The sequence below is a fragment of the Lithobates pipiens genome, unplaced genomic scaffold (assembly GCF_037356315.1).
Source record: "Lithobates pipiens isolate NorthernLeopardFrog02 unplaced genomic scaffold, aLitPip1_a1.2 Scaffold_16, whole genome shotgun sequence".
NCBI classification, from domain to species: Eukaryota; Metazoa; Chordata; class Amphibia; order Anura; family Ranidae; genus Lithobates; species Lithobates pipiens.
In genome coordinates, this window is record NW_027507748.1 from 41,337,028 (window position 1) to 41,358,469 (window position 21,442).

The 21,442-nt window shown below is 43.4% G+C and overlaps 1 protein-coding gene across 1 annotated transcript in view; it reads right to left on the reverse strand.

Moving 5' to 3' along the window:
• Positions 1-335: 335 nt before the first annotated feature.
• The window catches only part of LOC143981724 (uncharacterized), a 59,400-nt gene continuing 38,293 nt past the window's right edge, over positions 336-21,442 (reverse strand). The window contains exons 5-6 of the mRNA XM_077479768.1: positions 12,144-12,363; positions 336-771 (exon numbers count right to left, since the gene is read on the reverse strand). Of these exons, the coding sequence (XP_077335894.1) occupies positions 688-771; positions 12,144-12,363 (304 nt within the window). The 3' untranslated portion in view covers positions 336-687. The remainder of the gene's footprint in view (positions 772-12,143; positions 12,364-21,442) is intronic.

The following is a 21,442-nucleotide window of genomic DNA, read 5'->3' on the forward strand; positions in this document are numbered from 1 at the left end:
TAGCTCAACTGAGATTTTACAAACAAAATGTGCTTGATTCTACCAATAAAAACATCAACTTATTTATGCCTGAAGCCAACACTTCCCCCAACCACTTACTCTGGTTCAAGAGCTTACCGGGCTTCAGTTATTCCAAAAAACCTGCAACAAATGTTAAAAGGCATAACTGACATATCTAAGAAGACCTTTTTGATTCCCTTTAGTGGGGTTGATTTTGTGCCGATTTTCGCCCACATTAATAACCTCCAAGCTGAACCACTCCATCCTTTTTACTGCCATCTCAGCCAACCTACCCGACACTACTTGATGTGACAATCACACCCACTACAAGAGTATTCAGAGAAATGTGAAGATTCGATTTTTATTTTATACACACAAATATACACACGAACATATATATGCACAGAGACAAATGAAGAAAACTAACAGAAAAAAAGGAAAACATGGTACTGATGGGGACTTTTCTCCTGATGCTCCAAAGGGCGGACTGAGGTAACTTCCACTGGCAGGAACTCTAAAGTGACTCCTCCCACAAGTGCTCTTTATTGGACCCACTGCTATATATGCTCCCGCCCACCGCCATGTCACACTGTGCTAAATGGCACCACATGACCCATTCCATCTAACACTAAGGGTTTTAATAATCGTATTCCTATGAATTCAAAGAAAAATATCCACAGCTGTAGTTTACTCGAAGACCAGTCTTTTTACATTGGTAGGTGTTGCAACTGTTTGCCGTTTTCTTTGGTTTAATAAACTGTCCGGGGATTCCTGAGGAGAAGAAAGAATAATGATACAAACATGCAAAAATGGCACAAAGAAATACAGTGTCTTGGAAAAGTACTCACACCTCTTGAAATTTTCCACATTTTGTCATGTTATTGGGATATTATGTGATAGACCAACACAAAGTGGCACATAATTGTGAAGTGGAAGGAAAATGATAAACGGTTTTCAACATTTTTTACAAATAAATATGTGAAAAGTGTGGCGTGCATTTGTATTCAGCCCCCTTTACTCTGATACCCCTAACTAAAATCTAGTGGAACCAATTGTCTTCAGAAGTCATCTAATTAGTAAATAGAGTCCACCTGTGTGTAATGTAATCTCAGTATAAATACAGCTGTTCTCTGAAGCCCTCAGTTTGTTAGAGAACCTTAGTGAACAAACAGCATCATGGAGGCCAAGGAACACACCAGACAGGTCAGAGATAAAGTTGTGGAGACGTTTAAAGCAGGGTTTATAAAAAAATATCCCAAGCTTTGAACATCTCACAGAGCTCTGTTCAATCCATCATCCGAAAATGGAAAGAGTATGGCACAACTGCAAACCTACCAAGACATGGCCATCCATCTAAACTCACAGGCCGGGCAAGGAGACCATTCATCAGAGAAGCAGCCAAGAGGCCCATGGTAACTCTGGAGGAGCTGCAGAGATCCACATCTCAGGTGGGAGAATCTGTCCACAGGACAACTATTAGTCGTGCTCTCCACAAATCTGCCCTTTTATGGAAGAGTGACAAGAAGAAATCCATTGTTGAATGAAAGCCATAAAAAATGGTGTTTGCTGTTTGTGAGAAGCCATGTAGGGGACACAGCCCCCCAATGGTAGCTTGGTGCTCTTGGTACCGGTTTGTCTCTGTAACTATATTTTCAATAGCCTCATCAGTCAGAAATAGTTGTAGGTATGCCAAGGGGTTGTTATCTTCAATGTCCACTTTCATACCAGGCAGGTACTCCAGTAAATGGGAATCTTGGGGACGCTGCCTGATCCGTACTGCAGTCAATAGATCACCAAGTCCGCACATCACTGAACTCAGGATCGTCGCTGAAATCACTTTCTGTGTCTGATGATGACTTTCCCCACGAATCACTATCACTCAATTCTGCAAGTCATTCTGTATCGCTATCACTGTTTTCATGCAGGTCATAAACCGCTTTTGATGTAGAGGCATGCTTTTTGGATGCCATGGTCATTCTCCAATTTCCAGGCAGAAAGAACAGTAAAACTACATGCAGGTACTGGACAAGGCACTGGGGACAAACTGAGGTCAAATGATTTGATACAAATTATTACAATGTATTGTGTTTTATACATTTTGAATTTGCCGCCGGTTCCACCACCCTGCGTTGTGACGCTCACAGGAAATGGAAGCCAGGACACAGAGCATCGGGCAGAAGATCCGGCTGCCGGACATAGTGTACATCGCAGGAATGTCGGGACAAAGTAAGTTATCTCTTCCAGGATCCAGCGAGTGTGGCTCGGGGTTGCAGCTAATGGTACTGAAATTTCAACCCGAGCCACACTCGGTAATACTGCCAAGGAGGTTAAGTAGAGTAACGGTTTAGGCTACTTATTGCATATATTTTGTACATGCTTATTTTGCTAGAAAGGATAATTGGCTTGTGCATGTTGTAGGCATAAGCTATGAATTGTGTTGTATTGTGTAGCCTACAGTTGAATGTGCAGCTTTTCTGTTTAGTAAAGCATTGATACACTACAGAAGTCTAAGCTTCCTTGGTTTTACAGCAAGAACCTTTAAAAGATAGACCAGGGGTCTCCAAAGTAAAGCCTGTGGGCCACATCCAGTTATCAGACTTGCCACAGGGACGGTCTCTCTGCCAAAGCATTGTCAGGTTGCAAAACCTGTGATGCATACTCAAAACACAGCTGCAACCACTCTCGACGCTCGGCCTCAACCAATGAGGTACTTCAGTGCAGACTGGCTGCACCTCCCAGCTCCCGTCTGCTGTTTACATCAGTGTACATTTGCATACAGCTTGCCTATGTAACAGTGGGGCAGGAGCCAAGATGGGGAGGTGAAGAAGGTCTGCATTTGAGGCACAATGCACAGCGGTACAGTACGAAGAGACTGATGAGGAGGAAACAAATGTGCAGTATGGGGATGGATTGGCTATGTTGGGGACACAGTTGTTGGGAGGGTGTGGAGTTGGTTGCTCTGAAGTGGACACAGTTTGGGGGAGTTCGATGGCACTGAAGGGGACAAAGCTGTGGGGGGGAGGGGTTTATGGCACTGAAGGGGACACCGTTTTGTGTGTGTGTGTGGAGGTTTATGGTACTAAAGGGGACACAGTTTGTGTGTGTGTGTGTGTGAGGGGGGGTTTATGGCACTGAAGGGGACACAGTTGTGGGGGGTTTGATGGCTGTGATGGTGACACAAATGTGCGGGGAGACTCTGATGGGCACACAAATGTGAGGAGGGGCTCTGATGGAGACACCAGTTTGCAGGAATCCTCTGATGGATGACGGAGACATAAATGTGCGGGGACACTCTGATGGACACACAGATTTAAGGCCCTAATGCACACTGGAAGTTGAACCCCCTGCATTTAGCTGCAGGAGTAGGATACAGGTGCACCTTCTAGCAGCTTGGTACATTTTATTCTATTCTGCTGCTGCAGATTTATTTCTATATATTTTTTTTTCAGCCTGCAAGTATGTATAAAATTTACGATGTGGCCCTCGAAATGAAAAGTTTGGAGACCCCTGTGTTAGACAAAGCAGAACATCGGAGGCTCATCTGGGATTTGCGCTAAAAGCTCAACTCAAGCAGACCTATTTTCTGTGGTGTGATTTGTTGCTTCTGCTGGGGCAAAATGCTGCGTATACTGTTTAGGAAGAGCAATGCCCCATACACACGATCATTTTTTATGAAAACAAATGTTGGATGTGAGCTTGTTGTCGGAAAGTCATGTGTATGCTCCATAGAACGTTTGCTGTCGGACTTTCCGCCAACAAATGTTTGAGAGTAGGTTCTCAAATTTTCCAAGAACAAAACTTGTTGTCGGAAATTCCGAGCGTGTGTACACAGTCCACACATGCAGTCCACACAGTGCACAAAAGTCCACACATGCTCAGAATCAAGCAGAAGAGCCGCACTGGCTATTGAACTTAATTTTTCTCGGCTCGTCATGCGCGTTGTACGTCACCGTGTTCTTGATGTTTGGAATTTCCGACAACATTTGTGTGACCGTGTGTATGCAAGACAAGTTTGAGCCAACATCCTTCTGAAAAAAATCCACGGTTTTGTTGTCGGAAAGTCCGATCATGTGTACGGGGCATTAGGCTGCAAAGGTTTCTGGTGTCCAGGAAGAGAGGGTGTGCACTTTTCCTACCTGGGCCAGAGATAGTCACTGGATGTCTGTTGCAAAGGTGCTGGCTAGATATGCTTCTCCTTTGAACAGAGCTTGGGGGGATGGAGTCTCTAATCTTTCCTCAGATTTTAGTCTGAAAAGTTTTGGCTTTAGTAAGGGAGATATGGGGGCAGTTGCTGTGTTTGATTTGCACTTCCTGCATGCTCTACATATTGAATCTGAAAAGAGGGAAAAGGCAGAATTAGAAAGAGATTTACTGAAGGAACAGCTTGCAGTGGCATCCAAGTGTTTGAAGACATTGCAAGCAAGGCAAAAGATTTAGAAAGTAGGGTAATCAAAGTTAAACCTGCAGTGGCCTCAAATTGTGTTCAAACCCCTGTAGGCAGAGCTGAAGATTTGAATAAGCAGTGTGCAGCCTTTATAAACAAGTCTAATGATGCCCTAACAAAGACCCTAAGCCTGTAAGCAAAAAGCAGGAAATGTGCCACTGTTGCTTCCCATAAGTGGGAAACTGAGGATCTGATCAGCTAGTTTATAGATGGCCGAGTTGAGTCAGATTAAAGGAAGGCAAGGCCTATGGTCTCCAGGAGACACATTTGGACTGATTTACTTAAGGTTGGGGTCCTAGAGAGGAAATAGATGGCATTCCTACACCAGCATTTCTTAAAGCGGAGGGCCACCCTAAAAAAAAAAGAAAAAAAAAAGAAAAAATTTTTTTTTTACTTACCAGAAATGGCTGTTGCTAGGCAGATCGTCCTAATATGCCACTTCCTACACCGCGGTTATCTTCAGTCTTCTCCTTCTCGCGTTGTCTTCTGGGGAAGATGGCGCGCTGTGTTCTGGGTAATGTGTGTGTCCCGATATACAGCCGGGCATTCACAAAGTGCTGCGCGACTCGCACATGCGCAGTAGGAAATATTCAGTGAAACAGCAAGGCTCCACTGACTGTTTCCCTTAGTTCGAATGGCGGCACTGGGACCCCGAGAGCCGAGGGACGGGTCGGCCTCGGGCGGCTGACATCACGGGCACCCTGGACAGATAAGTGTCTTTATTAAAAGTCAGCAGCTACAGTGTTTAAAAAAAAAAAACTCAGCTGGCCCACCGCTTTAAGAAGTGGAAGCAAGTGGTTGGGAATGGTAAATTCAGTCAAATTAAGTGTTTCTGTTGCCATAAACTGGAGCATTTTGCTAGAATGTGCTATGCTGTAAAGACTGGACAACAGCAGGCCTGTGTTCCCAGGACTGCACAGAGAGACATGGAAGCTTATTAGTTCCATTGCAAGTCCATGCCTTTCCATGAAAGCGTTTCAAGGCAACAGAGGGCACCCTACAATAGTTTTTCCAGTTAGAACTGGGAAGATAGAGAAATGTGAGCAGTGAGTTATGTTTTTGGCACAGTTGGAAGGAACATATAATCTGCTTTGTCTATTACTCTTGTCAGGTGCTGAGAATCAAGAGGTGGAGCAAGGAGAGCGGATGAAAAGGCTCGATGGGAGGAGACAGACCAGAAGAGAGTGAGGAAGATACGGATGATTTCCTGATGGTGGATGAATTGGAGTGGACTTTCATCTGAGCATTTCCTTATAACCAACAGGAAGACAAGACTTTCATCATCTGGACTTTCTTTCCACAGACTGCCAAGGACATTGCTAACCCTGCTCAAAGGAATGTTGCAGCCTTCTGAGAGAAAAAGATACGGGGGTCAAAAGGGAATTTTTTTCCTCCCGTTTACAATACGGGGTTTATTTTTTGCCCTTACCTGGACAAAGGTTTTACAAGCTGCTGAAGTTTAACATTTTTCCTATATTATGCTATAAAGCCAAGAGGTGGTATGTCTTGCCATTTCTATTTGTAGTGACTTTATAGACATAATATGGAGTTATATTTTTAGCCCATATGTTGTTACAATCTGTCAGGGTGCACATGCCAGCAGACAAGTTCGTCCCTCTAGAAGTACTCCAAAGCGGAGAAGAAAACTTATTCCCTTTGCTCATAGGAAACAAGCATTGGCACATAGAAGTGTGCATGCACAAACTGGCGTGCAAACAGGAGCCGTTGCGCATTCGCGATTGTCACTGGTGCCAAACGGTCTATTTAAACCTAGCCAGTGCTTGCCTCCAGTGCTGCTTCGTCTCAGCTCCTGTGTGCTCTGTTACCCATGAAACCTGTGTCCCAATCTCTGTATTAACCTGGCTTGTTTTGACCATCCCTTGAACTCCACCTGCATTGACCTCGGCTTGTCCTGTGACCCTTCTACTGCCTTCTCCCTTGGCTCCTGTTCGCATTCATCTGGTTCCAGACCTGGCTTGTCTCCTGACTATGCTCCTGCCTGCACCCTGCATCTGACTGTCTTGCCATGTATGACCCAGCCTGCCTGACCCTGCTATCTGTTGCTGTCACCTGCACCAGCGGCCTGTCAAGATCTTCTTGTATCTTCTCCAGCCATTCAGGACATCCGCCCTGCTGCCTGCAAGATTCCTTGGCACTCGTGCGACTCTGCACTCTGGCGCCTTCTGTTCACATTATCAGAGGCCCCGAGTCAGAGGTGTAAGGGAGGTCTTCCTGGTCCAATCAGGCTCTACTACCAGGTACATGATAGTACAAAGCAGCCATGTTTGAGCCTGGACGAGCGACCTCCCTGGTGGATCAGCTGTGCCATCACCTTACAACACTTACTCAGACGGTCAAGAATCTGCAAGATGGATACAGGCTTGAGGAGCAGATCCATGAACTCCCTTCTCTCATGTCACTCTCTGTCTCATCTGCATCTGTGGCATTTCCTCCTGCACTAACTGTGGTAATGCTGCCATCTGAACCCAGAGTACCGACTCCAGAAAAGTTCTCAGGCCATTGCAGCAAGTTCAGGACTTTTCATAATGCTTACAAGCTGTACTGTTCATTACAGCCCCAGACCTTTTCTCTTGAAGCTACTAAGGTGGGGTATGTAATTTCCCATCTAAAAGGTGAGCCTCAATCCTGGGCCCACCGTTTTCTGGAATATAATAACTACTGTCTGTCAATTCTGGAGCTTGCAGCTGTTTTATTGATTTGATTTTTGCACTACAACATAAGATGCCACTACAGCCAAGATCTCATGGACTTTCGGTTCACCTAGCAGATGGGTCACGCATTAAATCCGGTTCTGTCACTCAAGAGACTGTTCCTCTACCGGCCACCATTTTCGGTAATCACAGAGAACTGTTACGTTTGGATGCCATAGCCTCACCCTTGTTCCCCGTCATTCTGGGTATGCCATGCCTCCAGGCGCATAATCCCTGCATTCATTGGGATTCAGGAAGAATCAAGTTTCCTTCTCCTTACTGCCAGCAAAATTACTTTCCCAAGCCATCTACTCACCAGTCTCCTCTGCTATGTATAGACTCTGATGCTGAATTGTCTTCTTCTATTTCTGCACCTTACCGAGACTTTGCTGATTTGTTTAGTAAGAAAGGAACGGAGACTCTCCCCCTCATAGGCCATATGATTGCCCCATCGAGCTCCTTCCTGGGGCCGAAATACCATTCCCTCTGACGGACCCTGAATTTGCTACTTTGAAGGAATACATTGATGACAGCCTGAGAAAGGGGTTTTTCCATCCCTCCATGTCCCCAGCTGGAGCTGGAATTTTCTTTGTTGAGAAAAAGGACCATTCCCTTCGCCCGTGTGTAGATGACCTCAATAAAATAACGATTAAAAATCGTTAACCCCTGCCTTTGGTCCCAGAGCTGTTTCAGAGACTCCATTCTGCCGTCATCTTCACGAAATTGGACTTACGTGGGGCATATAATTTGGTGCGTATTCGTGAAGGTGACGAGTGGAAATCGGCTTTTTGCAGCCGATTTGGACATTTTGAGTGCTTAGTAATGCCTTTCGGACTTTGCAATGCCCCAACAACATTTCAGCACTTTATTAATGTCTTCCGGGACTATCTAGATCAATTTGTTAGTGTATCTGGATGACATTTTAATATTTTCTACCTCCTTAGAGACTCATCGAGAACATGTCAGAAAAGTCCTGACTCGACTCAGACAGCACGGCCTATATGCAAAACTCGAAAAATGCGAGTGCGCGTGCCAAAGTATCCAGTTCCTGGGCCTTATCCTGTCCACAGACACCATCAAGATGGATGCTCAGAAAGTCTCTGCCATCCTGGATTGGCCAGCTCCCATGGACAAGAAGGGGGTACAACGCTTTATAGGATTGGCAAATTTCTATAGGAAATTTATTAAGGGATTTTCTGCAATAATTTCCCCCATTACACAGTTGACAAGACAATGCAAGCGTTTCCAGTGGTCTTCAGAAGCACAGTCTGCATTTGAAACCCTGAAGGGGCGTTTAACATCTGCACCTATTCTCCGGCAGCCAGATGCTGCTGTACCATTTGTCTTCCAGGTAGATGCTTCAGAGAAGGCAGTGGGAGCAGTTATATCTCAACGTCAAGGGGCCAAAACCTTATTACACCCTGTGGCTTTTTTTATCCCTGGCTGAGAAAAATTATGATGTGGGAGACCGTGAACTCTTGGCAATTAAAGCTGCTCTCGAAGAGTGGAGATACTTGCTGAAAGGGGCAGCTCACCCAATCTTGATATTCACTGACCACCAAAATCTGGAATACTTACGAGCTGCAAGACGTCTGAAACCTCCACAGGCCTGGTGGGCACTATTCTTCACTAGATTTGTCTTCCATATCACTTACAGGCCAGGGTCAAAGAACACAAAACCGGATGCTCTATCCCATATGTTCGGTGTGTCAGAAGAACCTGCCCCTTCAGACACCATTCTTTCCCCTGGGAATTTCCTCTTGCTACAGAAAGATTTCCTGTCCGAGATTAAACAAGCTTCTATTGGGATCTCATCCTCTTTTGGGGTGGTGTTACAAGCAAGGGATGGACTGTTATGGCACAACGACAGAATCTTTGTACCTGAAAAGGTGCAAGTTGCCGCCCTGGGTCTCTGCCATGACTATGCCCTTGCAGGACATTTTGGAATCCACAAGACATCCGAACTCTTACAACGTATCTTTTGGTGGCCCAGTTTAAGAGAAGACTGTAAAAAGTACATAGAGTCTTGTCCTACCTGTGTTAAGAATAAGACTAGCAGGACAAAGTCCTGGGGTCTGTTGAGACCCTTGCCAATTCCAGATAGACCTTGGAAAATTATTTCAATGGTCTTTATCGTGGAACTTCCTCCTTCCGAAGGTCACTCCACCATCTTTGTGGTCGTAGACGGTTTATCGAAAATGGCACATTTCTTACCCATGAAGGGTACACCATCAGCTTCAGAGACAGCACAGATCTTTATTAAAGAAATTGTGAGACTGCATTGACTTCCTGTTAATATAGTGTCAGGCAGCAGAGTCCAGTTCACGTCTAGATTTTGGAGAGCCTTGTGTGAAGTCCTGAAGATTGAGTTGTCCTTTTCTTCAGCATATCACCCACAGACCAATGGTCAAACTGAAAGGACCAACCAAATGCTGGAACAGTATTTACGCTGTTTTTCTTCCTTTTTGCAGGATGATTGGGTGGCACTATTACCATTAGCAGAGTTCGTATACAACAACTCAGAACATTCTGCCACCAAGCAGCCCCCCTTTTTTGCCAACTATGACCATGACAGCCCCTGAATGTCCCATTCTAGCAGTTCAAGATACAATGAACTTCTTCAGTTCTAACAACCAACTGTTGCAAAAAAACCACGGCCAAAGCCCAGGAAGACTATAAGAAGTCTTTTGACAAGAAGAAATGGGGAGATCTGATCCCCGAACCTGGTGATCGGGTTTGGTTAGCCAACCAATCTAAAGTTAGCTTGCCCAAAAAAAATTGGGCCTTAAATTTGTGGGTCCATTTGCAGTGAAGAAGAGGATTAACAACGTGGCCTATGAATTGGCACGACCAGAGTCCTTTAAAATCCACCCAGTTTTTCATATTTCTCTTCTGAAACCTGTCCGGACCCATTTCCTGAATGGAATAGTGTTGTAGGAATCGTCCTGAAAAACTAGCCCAGTTGGGCATCCGGAGGCTGCCCGTTGGAGAGGGGTAATGTCAGGGTGCACATGCCAACAGACAAGTTCGTCCCTCTAGAAGTACTCCAAAGCGCACAAAACACTTATTCCCTTTGCTCATAGGAAACAAGCATTGGTGCATAGAAATGCGCAAAGTGGCACGCAAACAAGAGCCGCTGCGCATTCACGCGTGCGTCTAAGCTTGAGTGCACCCTTGATTGTCACTGGTGCCAAACAGTCTATTTAAACCCAGCCAGTGCCTGCCTCCAGTGCTGCTTTGTCTCAGCTCCTGTGTGCTCTGTTACCCATGAAACCTGTGTCCCAATCTCTGTGTTAACCCAGCTTGTTTTGACCATCCCTTGAACTCCACCTGCATTGACCTCGGCTTGTCCTGTGACCCTTCTACTACCTTTTATCTACTAACCAGAAGCTCCCGAGGAAGCGATAATATGAAAATCGCGAAACATGTCAAGCACCCAGTTTTTTGATTATCAGGACCTATGAACACCCCACCAACATATGCCACATCCTAGTGGAGGCCATCTGATCCAGATATTAATACCCCACAGGAAGTACACAAGCTGTTATACCCCCTTTTTGAGCTCATTAATGGGTCCTTCTGTTTTCGTTTTTTCCTTTTTTTTTGTGTTTTTTTTGTTTTTGTATAGTTTAATCAATTTGTATTGTCTTTAATGTGTACTTGTATAATATGCATTGTGAATTATTAAAATTTTGATATCGTTTTTTTATATGTGCCTGGAAAGTCCATTTCTTTTTCCACATTTCAAATCTAGTTTACTTATGGCATACATTTTGTACATGCTTATTTTGCTAGAAAGGATAATTCGCTTGTGCATGTTGTAGGCATATTTTGTTAATAGTTATGAATTGTGTTGTATTGCGTATCCTACAGTTGTATGTGCAGATTTTCTGTTTATTAAAGTATTGATACACTAAAGAAGTCCAAGCTTCCTTGGTTTTACCGCAAGAACCTTTAATAGATAGATGAAAGCATAACAATCAGCAAAATTTGTCAGAATTAATTTATACTGATAGAGGAAGGAGGCAGCAGACAGAAATTACACTTAGTGCTCCGGTTTAAGACAATTACATACTATGGAGAGATGTGCATTGTTCAGAAGTCTGAGATTTACAACCACTTTAACCATGACAAATGGCGCTAGAAAGTTATCCCTGTGTAGGGCTTTAACTGAACAAGCTAAAGGAACAAGTTTATTGATTATCATGCACAGCTGCTCAAGATTTTGTCTGCTTCAGGTTTGGGCCGGTTCACACTGGTCCGACATGCACTCCAACTTCCAGAGCACAAGTCGCATGCAATGTCAAAGTCAACGGTTCCCTATGAAAGCTGCCTTAACTGGTCCAACTCGTATCGGTCTAACTTTGGAAATGCTCCCTGTACTACTTTGGTCCAACTTGGGCACAATTTCAGCCCATTGATTTAAATGTAAGTTCGGTCCAAGGCAGATCATCATCTTAACTGATCTGACATGTGACTTGTGCTCTGCAAATCTTGAGGGGAAACCCCCATCCTGGAACATATCAGGCCACATGCCCTCAATGTGGGTGTGCCCCCCACCCCAAAGCACCTTATTCCCATGTTCATAGGGACAAGTGCCTCTTCCCGATGACAACCCTGGCCGGTGGTTGTGGGGGTCTGTGAGCAGGGGGCTTATCAGAATCTGGAAACCCCCTTTAACAAGGGGGGCCCAGATCCTGCCCCCTCCTTTATGAATGAGTATGGGGTACATGTTACCCATACCCATTCACCCAAAAAAAAAGTGTAGTGTTACAAAAAAAAAAACACGAGACATTTTTGGAAAAGTCAGAGAATAGCACAGGAAACAAGTTGTCAATTTCAGCTAAACCAGGCAAGTGTTTTTTGTTTTTTTTGTGAGGTTGGCTGCAATTAAACAAAATGGCACATTCTTGTAGATTAAACATATATACAATATATAATTAGTTTTAACGTTTACCTTAGAGAAGAATATATTTATAGTAAGTTACCTTGTGAATACTTCTATCACTGGATGATAAAACACTGGGTGATGTCACTTCTGGTGATGATAGTGTTTCTATTCCAGAGTCATTCATTGGTGAGTATAATGGAGAGTTGACCACTTTTGTTGATCCATTGTTCACCTCGTGTGATCTGTTTTTGGAGAGTATCAGTGTTGCTTGTCCAGTCTCAGCCTTGTCCAATTTCTTCGGTGTCACGTGCTCTGTCCTATATTTATACAAAACATTTACAAACAGTTGATTTTTATTTGATTGGGAATAGGTCATTTAAGCTTCATGTTTTTGCATTGATTTTTCAAGACGCAATAAAAACAAGACAAGTTGATATCTGATTGGCTGCTATGGGCAATCCATGCACTCAGTTTTGATCAATTTAATAAAGAAAATATAGTCATTTACAGTCATTTAAGCGTTATTCAAAGTGATGTTGAATGACACCTTCCTACATATACCTATAATAATTAGACTTCAAATTTTCAACTCAAGTGCTGTTAAATAAAAGTTCAGTTGGCTGCCATGGATCACTGTACATGGATCGCTGCAAATAATTGGTGATAAGCCGAACGTACCTAGGTTTGGTTCAGATCCAGTTTGACAAATTTTGTCAAAGTTCAGATGCCAAATACGAACCTCACTGAAGTCCATAGGAGCCAAGCCTTAGATATCAGTGTAGCAACCATAACCCTTTGTAGGGCGGCCTTAACTTATTGGACTTACCGGTTACCTCCGCTTGGCTTGTTCTTCCATGTCTAGGGGTTCCCAGGGTTGATACCCAACAACTTGGACACTGACACAAATAAAGTCCTTTTGATAGGGTTTTATTTTGCAGGGGTAACATCCAACAACACAGTCTCATATAGGAACAGAGGGTAAGGGTGAAGAACTCAGGTACCTTGAACTGCAGACATAACAAAGTCTATTTTCACCCAGAGAGTAGCCACTCACAGCTGGGCACTTCAAGGCCAGAGATCATGGCAGTCAGCATGTTGATTCAGAACTAGTAAAATCTCTGAACTTGAACAAGTTGTAACTGAAAGTGAACAGAAACCTTTTTTTCCTCAGTACCTGGAACGTTCTCTGTCTCCTTGATAGTACTGGAAAAAGTGTGGATGCGTCAATGTCCTTCCCAACTCAGCAACCAGGCACTTCTTAGGATGCCACTTGTTGGCCCTCCTCTTAAGAGTCCTCCCCCGGTCACTTTCACGAGCTGTGGTGCCCCTCCAAGCCGAGAGCACACCCGAACACCTTAAATCCTCCCTCAGTTACTGCGCCTCGGACCAGCCAGTTCCGAGACTCGGGAACAGACGGATCCTTACCCCAGACCAGGCAGGTCTATTGGGGGTAACCAACAGAAGCATGTTGCGGGATGTCGAACACCTTGTGACCGGGGCCCCTCGCAGGGCTACCCCCAGTCCAGGGACAAGAACAGACCACTCGGGCCTCACGAACTCCTACTCAAAACGTGACTTCAACATCTTAATTACCCCTTCCCAGACTCCTCAGCAGGGTCCAGCACACCCACTAATTGGTTCTGAGAAAGCCGATACCCAAAACGTCCAACCAGGCCTGGTTCTGGCTTATCATGTGCACCTCACTGTACACATGACCAGGCAGAACTCTAACACAGCCTGGCCAAACTGATGTCAAAGTTAACCTACATAATTAACCCTCAGAACCCCACTACTGTTCTGAGGCAAAAACTAAATTTACACATTAATGACAATTTGTCCAAAATGTCATCCGCTACATCAGTAATAGAACCTTTCTAGGCTAAAAGACAAGGCATTGTCAAATAGCATAGGGGCAGGCCCATACTGGGGCAAAAAAATAGGCCTGGGCATTTTAGATTAAGCGGACAATTTTTGCAGGGACTGGTGGGGGTGGGGCGGGGGAGAGGGAAGGGGGTTTGACAAGCATTAGCGGGGGCAGTTTCTGATGGGAATTCATGGCATTAGTCCTGCACACTGTAATGTAAAGGGGCACTGTGATATAAAGGGGACTGCACGGTAAAGGGACACTGTAATGATTACAGTGCAGTCCCTTTTATATCACAGTGCCCCTTTACATTACAGTGCCCCTAGCAATCACAGCCCCCATCACAGTGCAGTAATGGCCCTCCTTCTCTCTACATCAGAGTCCACAGAGCCCCCTTTACATCAGAGTCCACATAAGGCAAGTGAATGGTTAATATACAGGTCACATGCAGGGACAGCATTTAGATCAGATGTATAGGAGGGGAGAGTTGTGGGAATGGGTTTCAGCTGCTGCTTATTCATTTATTCATTATTAATTCCTCTTTATTCCTCTTCCTCTGTTGTAATGGGAAGGGGCAGGGTCACGGATGTAAACACTGCTGGTCACTCTACTGCCAATCGCAGTGATTCCAAGGCACAGAGCCAATCAGATCAGCTCTGTACACCGTGACTGTGAACTCAGCTGCCTAAAGATTGCTCATTCTGAACCATCCACCACTAGTGTAAATGTTAAAGTTCATCTGAAGCCATTTTTTTTTCTTTTGGGTAGAGTGGAGAAGGTTTTTTGTTTTACTGTCTATGCCCCTTAAGTCTCCGGTCACACCAAATCCAACTTTAAAATTGTACAACTTCACTTGAAATCTCACGACTTCAAAGCTGCATGTCAGTGCGACTTCAGGTGCGACTAGGCTGACATCTGTGCTATTTCATCATGCACAGATATCTATGCAAGTTCACCTGAAATCGGCAAAGATAGTGCAAGAACTTTTTTTTAAATTGGTGCAACATCGCAAGGTTGGTTTCGCACCAATTTGAATAGTTCCGTTGCCAACAATAGGGTGAAAATTGTCATGCGATTTGGACCTGTCAAATCGCATGACAAGTCGCACCTGTTTGACAAAAAGTCCCCTATGTGATACTACTCTGCTGTGGCAAGTTCTCTTTAATATCAGGGATCTGCAGATGGAAGTGCGGAACCGAAGAAGCATGAAGGGGGCATGTGGTGGGGGGAGGTAGACAAATGTTCCAAGGGTGTGTGGAAGTGACCAAACCTTCTCAGTATTGACATTAAAGGGGGGGGGAGTGGCTTCTGATTTAAATCCTTCCACTTGTGTATGGTTTTTATAGACTGCTGACAAAAAACGATATTGTACTCTGAGTCAATCTGTGGATAGTATAGGAAAGGAACAAAAAGCAACAGAGAACATTGACCTGAGGTGTGCCGGGGTCACGCGGTCAGTATGCCTAAAAGGGGGCAAAAAATAACCACAGTAGGATGAAAGCTTACAAACAGATTATGACATACTGAATTAATGATCAATCTGCCAAATTGACAAATGCTTGCAACATCTCAAAAAGTGGCTCTGGGACATACCCAGAGAAACTGGACGACCTCCACGTGCCCAAAATCGAAATAAGGGCCCAGGACCCCTTGGCGCCAAGCCGCAGAAGCCGCTCCTATCCTGAATGAATGGCTCGGGTATGCTTAGGGTCCAGACACCGATTGGCCAAAAAAGGGGCGGCAATGAAGTATGCATTGAACTGAGAGGGGAGCACAAAGGAAAAGGCCCCAGAGGACCATCCCTGGGTTTGTCAGATGTAACACTGATAAGCTGGTCTAACACCAAAGCCGGGCACCATGCCGTGCCGGTCTCCAAGAACCTGACGTCAGTGCCGCCTCCCGCTTGCTGCGTCTTGTGAGCATGCAGATGTAACAAGAAAAGGCTGGGGTGCCCAACCAGTTGATTGGCCAAAAGTATGCGAGACGCTGGGCCAAAAAGCGTAACTCCCCTGGCCTCAAAACCATAAAGGCCAGATATACCTGTTGTGAATTCATGAAGAAATACATTTAATATTCACTGGCAGAGATGAGAGATTTCAGTAGACCTCAAAAAAGTGGATGAACTATAATGTTGATATCATTGAACTGTTACCCTTTTGGAGACCTTTAAAACAAAATACATGATCTCACACTTTGTTTTTCCAAATGTGCAGGGGATTAGTTATCTGTAACTTTTACAAACCCCGTGTTGAAACAAGAAACTGGAACAATAGTAGCTTTTGTCACCAAACAAAAAGATGTGTACTTATTTTGTTGGTTAGATTGAGAAGACCAAACTTGCATAGGGAACGATCACATGGAAATAGCCCTTAACTATAAAACCCCATTGTGCTCAAGTGAAGACTGTTTGGACAATATACAACCACGAAGACAAAATTCAATAGCTGAAACCTTTTCCAACAAAACCTATTGTGTGAATTTTAGGGACTTGAGGACACAGCTAAGTTATCTAAACATTTATTGGACTGCTCAAAGTCCATCTCAACACATGGTGTTAGCCCTTACACACGGTCGGAGATTCCGTCGGAATGTGTCCGATCGGAGCATTTTGTCGGATATTCCGACTGTGTGTGGTCTGCATCGGACTGTTTCCGTCGGAATATCCGTAGGACCAACTTTTCCAACTTGCCGGAAATATTTTCTGACAAAATGCTCCGATCGGACATACTCCGATCATGTGTAGAGAATTCCGATCGGACAAAGTGCCACACATGCTCAGATCAAATTCCTACACCAAAGCTATTGGCTACTAGCCTGAACGTAGTCCCATCGTAACGAAATAACGTCATCACGTCGGATTTTCCAAAAACTTAGTCCGACCGTGTGTATACAACAGTTTCGGACAAAATCCGACAGACAAAATCCGACGGATTTGGTTGTCGGAACCTCCGACCGTGTGTACAAGTGCTTAGAGGGATATGCAAGTCAGACATATTTTAAAAGTACTCATACGGTGAATATAAGTCATTCAAATTATATGTGATATTTGTAGGTCACAAAAGAGATATTATAATTTTAGTATCTAATGATCTAAACAACTGTATCATAAAGAAATTATATATGAAAGTGTGATCATAAGTAGAAGTGTTTTAGCAACAAATTAGTATTATGAAAACCATAATCATGATTATAACCATCTAAGAATTTAACCTATGTTTAGATAAACAAATATTGATTGGATATATCAGAATTATCCAGTTATCCAGATAAATTATTTTATGGGATATTGATTGATATATATCTAACCTGTGTCCTTTCTAAATGGACTAAAGATTTAATAGATATATATATATATATATATATATATATATATATATATATATATATATATATATATATATACACACACACACACACACATTTTATACAATGGGGATTATTCAAAATTATGTTAAGTGTATTTTCTATTATATCGGTTACTATCATTCCTGAACACTAAAGATATATTCGTTAGAACATATATAAAAAATGGATGCATATTTAAAAAAGTATTAACTTAAAGAGATAAACACCAAACACATGTGAGACACCTGGTGGCTGAAGGTGCTATTACCTTAAAATCATTAGACTCCTGGGAAAGCTAACCATTACATGTTGCCTGCCAATGAGGAGGGAACACATACCTTTTGGGCAGAAATTAGTATAATTTTATGATCTTATTGTTTAACCACTTTCAGACCGGACCAATTTGCTGGTCAAAGACCAGACCACTTTTTGCGATTCGGCACTGCGTCGCTTTAACTGACAATTGCGCGGTCGTGCGACGTGGCTCCCAAACAAAATTGACGTCCTTTTTTTCCCACAAATAGAGCTTTCTTTTGGTGGTATTTGATCACCCCTGCGGTTTTTATTTTTTGCGCTATAAACAAAAATAGAGCGACAATTTTGAAAAAAACGCATTATTTTTTACTTTTTGTTATAATAAATATCCCCCAAAAATATATAAAAAAAACTTTTTTTTCCCTCAATTTAGGCCGATACGTATTCTTCTACATATTTTTGGTAAAAAAAAAATCGCAATAAGCGATTATTGATTGGTTTGCGCAAAAGTTATAGCGTTTACAAAATAGGGATAGTTTTATAGCATTTTTATTAATAATTTTTTATTATTATTTTTTTTACTAGTAATGGCGGCGATCTGCGATTTTTATTGTGACTGCGACATTGTGGGGGACCCATCGGACATTTTTGACACATTTTTGGGACCATTGTCATTTATACAGTAATCACTGCTATATAAATGCAGTGATTCCTGTGTAAATGACACTGGCAGTGAAAGGGTTAACCAGTGGGTGGCAGTGTAGGGGTTAAGTGTTCCTAGGGGTGTGTTACTAACTGTGGGGGGGTTGGGCTTTCATTTAGTGTACACTGATCTCTGCTCCAATCACATGGAGCAGAGATCAGCGTCACTAGTTGCTAGGCAGAATGGGAAAATGTTGTTTATACAGCATTTCCTCCATTCGGCCGCTCCGTGAGACGATCGCGGGGATGCCCGCGGCGATCGAGTCCGCGGGTCCCGCGACCGGACTCACGGGGGTCCCGACCAGCGCGGGAGCGCGCCGCCGGCGGCGCGGTCCCGATGGCACGGCGGCAACGAATATTGGACGTACATGTACGCCAATATGCCTGCCCGTGCCATGCTGTCAACGTACATCGTCGTGCGCTGGTCGGGAAGTGGTTAAGAGGATATTTAAGAAGCAAGAAAGATGACAGAGAGGAGAGAGCTCAGGGACACATCCTGGGGGGACACTGGGAGCCTCCCAGACAAACTGACATGCATGCACCATGCATGAATACATATTTTTCCATTCAGGAAGATCCTTGCTCCTTGGAACTCGGAGGTCACACAAAGTAATTCCTCTGTAAGAGAATCCATGTTGAAAGCCACGGCAGCCATCTTAAAAATCCTGGTAACCAACAATCCAAACTAGTAGCCATTTGGAATGGGTAAATATGCCATGTTCATTATATCTTCTATGTTCTCTTAAATATTGATGTATTGAATATTCTACTATTGAAAATCGTTCTCCCGAATCAATAACCGCCTTTTAGATTTTTCTCTAAATTCAATTTTTCATTATAAATTTCTTTTTGCATAGATGCCAATTTTATTGACAAACGTCTAATTTATTTCACATTATTAACCACTTACTTACCTGCAGTATAGTAACGGTTGAATGTGTGAAATACAGACTATCAATTATAAAAAGGTTATTGATTCTACCGAGAAGTGATAATGGTGATATTAAGTCCAAAGTACTATACTCCGATTTTGTGGGTGTTTCCATTAATTGTCAAGGTGTTCATGTGACGCAATCGATATTTTAATTTCATGTAAATATTTGCCTTTTTGTCAACCAATAAATGTAACTATTTTGTATGATCACTTGTCTCCGTGAATAAGTTTCACATGTATAGACTGTGTCATATAGATTGATTTTGTATCTTAAAAATATCTTCTTTAAAAATTACTTAATAAATATTGTGCGGGAAATTGTCCTTAAAAAGCACAACAACCGCTGCCTTGAGCACCAATCCAAAAGGAGACCTTGAGAGCATGTCAGACATCACGGAAAATATGACCTGTGATGGGAAGTCTGCTGGGCACAGCAGGAGGGCTACTCCTCAGGATCCCTTTGAGGATGGCTTTAATGGGGTGCGCAGAAAATAAAGGCCTGTCGGGGTCTTCCAAAACAGAAATGCTGAGTCCCAGCCATATACGACCTGATAGTGCCGTGGGCCAATTTGAGTTGGGAGGCAAAAACAAAAAACGAATAGGTGCTGGAAGTTTGTAACTGTCAGGACTAGGAAACCTCGAATGGAAAGCCTGGAAAAAACATTCCAAACAGTGACATAAGTCTTCCTGGCATACAAAAATGAAGATCTAGTCGAACAAGGCAGCTGCGTCAGCCCAATGGGAACCTAATTTCTGGAACCGAGGAGAAGGCGTGAAGCAGGCATCTGCGTCCGAGACCTGGGCCTACCGGTACCGGCATAGGCACCGAGGGTGTTCCAGAACACACTAACCACTGAGCCAGTAAAAACGTAATTTTGCATGAAAAACTTAAGATTGCATGAAAAATGTAAAATTGCACAAGATTCGTAAAATTGCACAAGAAACATAAAATTTCACAAGAAACTGCACGAGAAATGTAAAATTGCATGAGAATTGTAAAATTGCACCAGAAATGTAAGCTGCGTAAGAACAGTTGAGGAGACTTGCCACTCAACAAGCCAATTAAAAATGATCACCTCAATCTGTTAAACCCATACACGTGATGGGTAACCTGCAGTGGGAGAACATAGACAGCCCTACTATGTGAAAATCAGCCCATGAAAGAACACCCCTTGGTATCTGACAAGTATGAGGATGTGGGTGCAGAAAAGACAAGACCAATAGCGCATGCATGTGAACCTGATGACACGGGAAAAAACAAGAGCAAGACAGGGAAACGAGAGCAAGACGGGGAAATGTGAGAAACATGGGAAAACATGAGAAAGGTGAGAAACATGGAAAAACTTGAGTAATAAGGAAAAACGTGAGTAAGCTGGAAAAGCGAGAGAAACAGGGAAAAACGTAAGTAACCTCGGAAACGTGAGAAACGTAAATTGCATGAAACATAAATTGCATGAAACGTAAATTGCATGAAACATAAATTGCATGAAACGTAAATTGCATGAAACGTAAATTGCATGAAACGTAAATTGCATGAGAAACATAAAATTGCATGAGAAAAACATGCTTTTGTACGAAATCCGTAAGCTGTGTAAGAACAGATGAGGAGACTTGCCACCGAACAAGCCAATTAAAAACGATCACCTCAATCTGTTAAACCCATAGACGTGATGGGTAACCTGCAGTGGAAGAACATAGACAACCCAGCCGCGTGAAATCGATCAGAGAACATAACAGACAACCAGCCCATGAAATAACACCACCCCTTGGACCAACAGCGCATGAATGTGAACCTAATGACAACAACACCCTAATGTATGCAGTAAGCGAGCCCGAGCAACCTAGAGCACCAAGACAGGAAATTGAAAACTAACACTCAGGGCTAAGGTACCCACAGACTGTGGTGGGTAGTAGCAAAGGTGTAATGGTGAACGTGCACGTATGACGTATGGAATACAGGTGAGAAGATTGTGGGACGATAATTTAAAAAACGAAACCTCAGCCCATATAGATCTGTAGACGTGACAGATCCTGTATGTGAGCACTAGCTAGCGGAAATGTAGTGAACGAAAACATGAGAACATGGAAAGATGTGAGAAAACGTGGAACGACGTGAGAAAATGTAAAACGAGTGAAAAAACATGGGAAACTTGAGAAACGTGAATTTGCATGAGAAACGAAAAACTGCATGAGAACCGTAAATTGCATGAGAACCGTAAATATTGTATGAGAACCGTAAATTGCATGAGAAATGTTCTAGAACCATGCAGCCCCTGAGGACCCCCCAAAGAACATA